Consider the following 8,898-nt stretch of genomic DNA (forward strand, 5'->3'; position numbering starts at 1 on the left):
AGAGAACAAACAAGTACACGAGAAAGTAGGTGATTATTTGCACTTGGTATTTTAACACAAGAAAACATTCTAAAAAAAAATCATTTCAAGATACAGTTTAAGACCAAATATCCACAACATGAATGTAAATTACTGTTGTTGGGAAAATACTGACATTATATAATTATATATATATATATATATATATATATATATATATATATATATATATATATATATATATATATATAATATTAGTATGTATTATGTGAAATGACATCATAAGCAAGAGACTCCACCATATGACTCGCTGATTGAGAAGAGTATCGTCTAAGTACATGCCGCCACCCCACCGTAACGTGTTGCAACGAGTTTCAACCGGGTGGGGCCATGGTCTAGACTTCATAACCTTTTCATTACCACGCCCCCTCTAAGAGTTGGTCCTTCCCTCCCGGATTTAAAGGAAAATAAAAAAATGATAAAGAGGATGTGGTTCGAGGGATAGGGAAGGAGGTAGATAATTACAAAACATGACAACCCCTACGAGTCTTGACTAAAGTAGCAGACTATAGGAAACTAGCGTTACAAGGCGATACTTTTTCATTCTTTCATAAAGTTCTGAATAAGGGCTCCTCACTCTTCTTAAGAGAATAACATATATAATTAGGGAAATTGCCATTTTTTCCTGGGGTTCGCAGGCCCCCTGGAAATCGCTGACTCCACCCAAAGGTGCCCCCTCCTTTTCAAGAACCAATGATTTAGAGTCTAGACCGTTAACTTCGCTCCTGTGCGCTTAAGTGCAGGAATTCTTAAACGGGAAATAGCAAGATTTGGGACACCATGAATGGAAGCATAGTACGTATATATTGGCTTTGACAGTATAAACGTTGCATTCCAACGTACGTTGGTCATGAACATGCGCAGATCGGACTTCTGTATGCTACCCTAGTATGCGGTTTGGTTTTTATTCTTTAATTAATAACTACCGGTGATCAGTGAGTAATGGCCATACGCATACTTCCAAAAAAATCTGTTGAAACGTTTGCTTCCAAAAAAATTTATAGAAACGTTTGAAGATGAGGATTTTTCCTTCTATTGTACGAAACAAAGGGATTTTTGCAGCGACTGCATGCCTAAACACTGTCCGTATGATAAATTCGATGGTATGATCACCCCGCTTGAATAGATGAAATTTGAGCGGAGTATATAATTAATACGATCTTACACACACACACACACACACACACACACACACACACACACATATATATATATATATATATATATATATATATATATATTATATATATATATATATATATATATATATATATGTGTGTGTGTGTGTGTGTGTGTGTGTGTGTGTGTGTTATACATATTTTATATATATATATATATATATATATATATATATATATATATATATATATATCTATATCGTAAAAATTGCACAGACCATTAATACAAATATATGAAATACCAACATTAAAATAACATTTCGGATAAGCATTAATCATAATCTTTACCAGAAAAATGACAAATCATGGAAAGCCCTTCTTTTTTTTTTAACGGATTTAAAACCCCCATAAGTTACAATACGTAAATTCAGATGTACAATGGGACACTTGGCGTGCGCCATCGGAATTCTTAAGTGTTCTGCGTACAAAACATCTTGACATTTGGAGACTAATTTTCCTGCTTCTGGGTCAAGTTGCGCCATTTCACTAGACGCACAACGAGGAATTTCATATAAGCTCGATGATGTAATCGAAGCTCTTCGGGTCCTAGATATCCCTTCCGGTAAATATACGTGCACCCTGACGCAATCGCATGCAATACAAAAGGAAAGCTCCCCCGTTGCTGGAGGACACTTAACGACCACCAGCCGTCTGCGTGAGCGATACTCAGCTTCAGTCTCGGTTTGACTTGGGAACTGTGAAGTACGATGGCAGGTTACCCGGAGGACATCGGCAGCCCCTTGACATCATTCGTATCTCCAGTGACCGGAGCCGACGGCGGTTATATCCCAGAGGCTCCCCAATCCCGCCAGCGTCGGCAGCGTAGAGAGCGGGAACGAGTTCGGATGCCTGATATAGGTCTTCACCCAGATCCCATTTCGACTTACGCGACTCGGGACATTCAGGATGAATCAGTGGCAGGTGAGACACGCCATGCGCTGTGTTGTGTCTGTATTCTGAAACGCCCTTAATGTATGTATGTATTACAAATTTATTACCTGTCCCCTTCAATATACTCCCATTTCTGTCAGGTGTTTCAACACATCCGCGTTGTTCAGCTTTTAAACTCTTCTTCTGACCCACTACAGACCACGCAACCAAACTCCATGGTGACACAATCGACTGATCAGCGCGCCAGTGTTTTGCTGTTTATTATGCAGGGTCAGACATGTTCAAAGTCACCACGCATCCAGTTATGACCGGTTCTGACTGCTTTGTTTTTCTAGATGGAACCAGTCTCGATATTTAATAGGCGCACCTCGTGTTATGTATCATGTATGTGTATATATGTATTTTATTTTACACTATACACACACACACACATATATATATAAAATACATATTATATACACATACATAATACATACACGAGGAATGCCTATTAGGTATCGAGACTGGTTCCATCTAGAAAAACAAAGCTGTCAGAACCGGTCATAACTGGATGCTGGTGACTTTGAACATGTCTGAACCTGCATGACAAGCAGCAAAAACACTTTCGCCCGCAGCTCAGTCGATTGTGTCACCATGGAGTTTGGTTGCGTGGTCTGTAGTGGGCCATACGAAGAGTTTAAAAGCTGAACAACGCAGATGTGTTGAAACACCTGACAGAAATGGGAGTATATTGAAGGGGACAGGTAATAAATTTGTAATACATATAAAGAAAGGTGTTATTTAATCAAGACTCGATATTTAATGACATACCTCGTGTGGAATATATACTATATATATAATATATATATATATATATACTCTCTATATATAATTATCTATATATATATATATATATATATCTATATTATATATATTATAGACATATCTCGTTATATCTATATATATATAATCTATATATATATATATATAATACATTACTATAGTATATATATATATATATCGTATATAATATATATATAATAATTATATATATATTATATATATATAATATATAGATATATATATATATGTATATATATTATATATATATATATATATATATATATTTATATATATAGATATATATATATATATATATCTCTAATATATTATATAATATATATATACCATATAACTTATCTTATATATATACTATAATCTACATATCATATCGTATAGTATATACTATAATCTTATATATCACTCGTATATATCTATATACTATATATATATATCAATATCTATACTATATAATATATACGTTTCTCTTATCTACTATGTAATATATATAGATCTATATATATATATATATAGACATATATATCTTATACTATATATCTATAATATCTAATATTACGGGATATCTCTATATCTCATTCTCTATTATCTAATATATATATTAATATATATATATACTAATAAGTTATATATATTATATATAATAATATCTATTATAATCTATTATTTATATTATTATATTATATATATTCCTATATATATTATATATATATGATCAATATCCGTCTATCGGTTATATATATATATATTATATATATATATCCTATATATATATATATAAATTTGTATATTTTCAAATACGAATATTAAATGCGGTAAACATCCCACCAGCAATTAATTGGTAGTCTCAGATGTAATCGTGTGATATTTTGACAATTAAATTCTTTTAAATCGATCTAACATTTCCAACTAGATCTGATGAAAGCATTACCATCTCAAGCAATTATCCGAAGATGATGAAATTTTTTAAACAAACACGAGGCAAAAGTATCCTGTACCGTGCATGGCTGATTTTGCATGAGTGAAGGAGATATATATAGTATATATATATATATATATATATATATATATATATATATATAATATATATATATATCCTGCGTGTATATATACATTATATATATATATATATATATATATATAATATATATATATATATCCTGCGTGTATATATATACATTATATATATATATATATATATATATATATATATATATAATGTGTGTGTGCGTGTGTACTAGAATGATATGATAATACCGAAATGGTGTTTTGCGTCTAATTCTCTTTTCTCGATTTTCGCAGGATATGTTCCTGAGGAAAACACTGCCTGTAGCGATGAAACTGAACTGTAAGTGAGCAAACTTTGGTTTTATATATTTTGAAACTATACAGTGTATATATGTGTTTATGTGTGTGAGAGAGAGAGAGAGAGGAATGCACTTACACGCTGTATGTATTCTTTAGACCTTGGTAAAAACGACCCACAATCATATCTCCTTGTGGTAAGTGAATATGGCGGAGACATAACTCTTCCGAGTGCGCTAGTTTTTTTGTTCCAAAATATAAAAAAGACAGTGTGCAATTTCAATAAATATAACTCCAAAAGTGTTAAGTAGTCTTAAAGAAGTAAATGCTTATGCAGCTGAGGTTTTAAAGGGAAAAATGATAAACAACTAGATCCTGCTAATTCGAGTGAGAGAATTATGAAATTTAACACAGGCCGGATACACAACCCGTGCGCGTCATAGTCTACGAGGGAGCAAGTTCCGAGATATATAGTACTATAGTAGTTTCACATCAACCGTGCCTTATTAATTTTCCTCCATCATCAAAAAGTATATTATATAATATAGCTCCTTTTCATATTCTATTGCACAATTTTCATAGGAGCTTAAACTATGACAGGTGCTCACATTTTCATTCATTGAATCATCCCATTCTATGCAGACCTGCTGACGTCATGCGCTAATTAAATAAAAGTGGGCTATACCCACTGACTTCCTTATGGTCTAAGACACGAGTGTAGCGCCTCAGTGGCGTGGTTGGTATGGTGTTGGCGTCCCACCTCGGTGGTCGTGGGTTCGATTCTCTGCCATCCCATTGAGGAGCGAGAGATGTGTATTTCTGGTAATGGAAGTTTACTCTTGACGTGGTTCGGAAGTCACGTAAAGCCGTTGGTCCCGTTGCTGAATAATCATTGGTTCCATGCAACGTAAAAGCACCATACAAACAATAAAATACACAACACAAAGTAAAAAAGGAACACGAAAACTAAGTTAACTTCAAATCATAAAAGAGCAATGACGTTAAAAGAGATTACGCAAAACGCAGAAATATACTGAGAGCGAAAAAAAACCTTGGATATTCAGAGAAAAAAAGTAATTAAATAAATAAAAAATAATGATACTGTAGTAAAAAATACAGGAGAGCCTACTGTTCATGTCGTAGTTAAATGACAACTGATCGAGTTAGAAAACTGCCAATGAAATGGGTAGAGGTGTATTTAAAAGAGAGAGAGAGAGAGAGAGAGAGAGAGAGAGAGAGAAAAAAAAACAAACACGCAAATTACGCAACGAACAATGGAACAGAGGTGGTTTGGTTATTGAATGTTGGAGATTGTTGTTTAATATGGAGGGACTCTTAAAAAGGGAAGCGAATGGCTGGTTTTTGTTTGTCCGAGTATTTCAAAATCGCTGTTCTGTATGTGATGGTGACAGGACATGGCATGAAGTCTAATTGCACTATTTTCTTTTTTGCGTAAAGGTAAGCCTGTACGATGGCTGACACCCCTATGAGAGTCGATGGGCACCTTAATTAAGTAGGCGTTTGGAACATCCCACATAAGTCCCAAAATAAGGATTTGGGCAATTTTATGTTCCTTTTTCACTTTGTGTTGTGTATTTTAAAGTGTTGTAATGTTTTTAGATATAGGCAATCAGTATAGTTTTCTTACTGTTTCTCTTTTTTGTATCATTTTACAGATAAGTGACCCTGATGATGGGAAAAGTAGTAATGTATTCCCGAAAGTTCGACTGTGCCTTTGTTTTATTTTAAGGAAAATAATAATGTCTGGAATATTACCACGTCTTCGGGCTATCCTGTTCCTCCCTATATATATATATATATATATATATATATATATATATATATATATATATATATATATATTATATACACACTCGTATATATATTAATTTGTAAAAAATTTTTACTAACACTTCCTCCGAAACAACTGTATACACACGTGCGTGTATGTATGTATGTATGTATGTATGATGTATGTATGTATGTATGTATGTACATATATATCTAATATATATTTGTATATTTAATGTATTATATATTATATATATAATATATATATATATATATATATAATATAATTATATACATAATAATAAATGTGTGTTATTGAATTACACACAATGTCCTCTCAACCTCTCCACACCTTTTGGATACGCTTGTCACACCCATAAAGGCCTAGATCGAAATGCTAGATATTTCGAGATTCTGATGTCCGATGCATGATTCGAGCCTGCATGCCGAGTATCAGAGCCCGGTCGCATTGCCGCCATAATCTCTTTCTCATGCGGGTTCGAATCCTGCTACGGGCATCAGAATCACTTCAATGTTCTTGCATTTGGAACTCAGGCTTTGTAGTAAACAAGAGTATCGAAAAGGTGTGAAGTATTTGAAAAGTTAAGTGACAACCAGATTTTATATGAGTTTGTGTGTAATAAATAAGTAAATATTTATAGCTTATATATATATATATATATATATATATATATATATATATATATATATATATACATATATATATATATATATATAGAGAGAGAGAGAGAGAGAGAGAGAGATAGATAGATAGATAGATAGTTATGTATACCTATGTTTATAAGTATTTGTATATATATTAGATATATTTTATAATGTATTTTTAGTGTCAAGATACTAAATATACTTACATTATTTATATGTGTGTATATCTATTTACATAAAAATGAATGTATGTATGTGTTTGTGCAACAAACACTTTTACACACATTGAGCAATTTCAACCAAACTTGGTATACATTATAACTTAGCATTGGGGAAAGAATACTGTTGTGGTAAGACATCACTGGCACCATAGGGGGGGTTACCATATGGGGTTGTGGGGAAGGGGGAGGGAAACGGGTGAAAATAGAGATAACTGAAAACAACAGATATTAGTATCTAATCCATAGTTTTTGAGGTGACTGAGACGTCTTCTTACACTCCCATTGGCCTTCAAGTTCAAGTTCAGCCCCAATAGGAAGAGTGGTGGGAAGGGGATGACATCTAAAAATAACTGAAATCGACAGATATTAGGGTCTAATTTATAGTTTTCAAGGTCGCTGAGATGAATAGTGACACTTCTGAAATCCTGTAAGTCCAAGTTTATTGTCGATAGCAAAGGGGGTGAGAAGGTGATGACATCTAAAAATAGCCGAAAACTAGAAATTAGTGCCTAATCCATAGCTTTTGAGTTTGCTGAAGATGAATAGTGACTCTCGTGATGCCGTTGAAATCCAAGTTCAGCCCCACTAGGAATACAGGTGAGAAGTGTTGAGATATAGAATATAAAAAATAATGGGCAATGTTCACTGAAGCAACTATCTTAACAGAAGAGAGAGAGAGAGAGAGTTTATCAGTTGTTAATGTTAACTGAAGCAACTATCTTAACAGGAGAGAGAGAGAGAGAGAGTTTATCGGTTGTTGTTCAGAGTTCTCCCGGGCTGTGCTGGGTTGGTCAGCTAGTATATGTATAATGTAAAACCTATTTACTAACATTTCCTCCCAAACAGCCTCTCACTCCAGGAAGAAAATAGATTCATGGTGAGTGCGATGAAAGACAAGTCTTCCCACATCACCAGATATTCGAAGAAGATGACCAAAAAGCAGATATGCATCCAGGACCGCCGGCAAAAGATGAGCGAGCTTACAGGAGAGTCCAGTCGTAACTGCCGCCTTCTTCAAGAAACCCGTCAACAACTGGGTAGTGTCATCGCAGAGATGGAGGGACATGGAGGTAGGGGTGCCCTTCAAGGGGGACCTGCCATTTTACAAACTAATATGCTCAGGAAACTGCTGGAAGATTTATCATCTCCCGGGACGAACTCGAACTTCGTTTCCTCACCACATGGAGGAGACTTGTTGGCAGAAGCAAAGGAAGGGAGCAACGAAGGAAGTTTCAATTACTGTTATTTCAATTGAAGGTGACTGCCAACATTCTATAACTTTGTTGTTTACCCCTATTGTGAGCTGTATCATTTTGATCCATAATAAAGTATCGAATTTACTTTCATCTTGTCCATTCCATATTGCCATGACAAATTGGATGATAATCGTAGAGCGTATCACTGATATGTCCTAAAATCAGACTGAGGCAAAAAATAAATTTTTCATTCCTATTCGCATTTTTTTTTTTTTGGAATAGCGATTGCTCACCATAGCTAATTGTGGCTGCAACTCAAATAATATCTGAAACCACGAAGCTATAAGAATTTGGCTGTAAGGACTATAAGTAGTCAGAAAATGAAACCTATCCATGTGGAACAACCCCATAAAGGTAAGTGACTTGAAATTCTAGCTTCCAGAGAATAAGATTCATCAGACAGAAGCTCGATGAAGCAGTTCAGCCTTTTCCTTAGGGTCAGTAACCAATCCACCATCAACTGTTACATACAAAAGTGAAGGAATTGAAGGCAGCCTGGCCCAAATAAAGATGATGCCAAATTGGTCTACCACAGATGAAAAACGAATAATTCCTTCAAGTTTTCTCTTTAAGGAATTATTGTAATTTCTCTCGGCTGTACGGTAAGATCTGTGATAATCGATTTTTCACCAAAACTCTTAGGCCCAGGAGACAGCATGGTATAATGGAATGGAATGGAATGGAATATGAAATGGAAATCGAGTGTAAAAAAGA

The 8,898-nt window shown here is 34.2% G+C and overlaps 1 protein-coding gene across 1 annotated transcript in view; it reads left to right on the forward strand.

The window, feature by feature from the left end:
* The first annotated feature begins 1,909 nt into the window (after positions 1 to 1,909).
* Positions 1,910 to 8,898, forward strand: part of LOC135201834 (C-type lectin domain family 17, member A-like) — a 53,058-nt gene continuing 46,069 nt past the window's right edge. Inside the window, exons 1-3 of the mRNA XM_064231112.1 lie at positions 1,910 to 2,138; positions 4,248 to 4,293; positions 7,775 to 7,998. Of these exons, the coding sequence (XP_064087182.1) occupies positions 1,925 to 2,138; positions 4,248 to 4,293; positions 7,775 to 7,998 (484 nt within the window). The 5' untranslated portion in view covers positions 1,910 to 1,924. The remainder of the gene's footprint in view (positions 2,139 to 4,247; positions 4,294 to 7,774; positions 7,999 to 8,898) is intronic.

Source organism: Macrobrachium nipponense, chromosome 28 (genome assembly GCF_015104395.2).
Source record: "Macrobrachium nipponense isolate FS-2020 chromosome 28, ASM1510439v2, whole genome shotgun sequence".
Lineage (NCBI taxonomy): Eukaryota > Metazoa > Arthropoda > Malacostraca > Decapoda > Palaemonidae > Macrobrachium > Macrobrachium nipponense.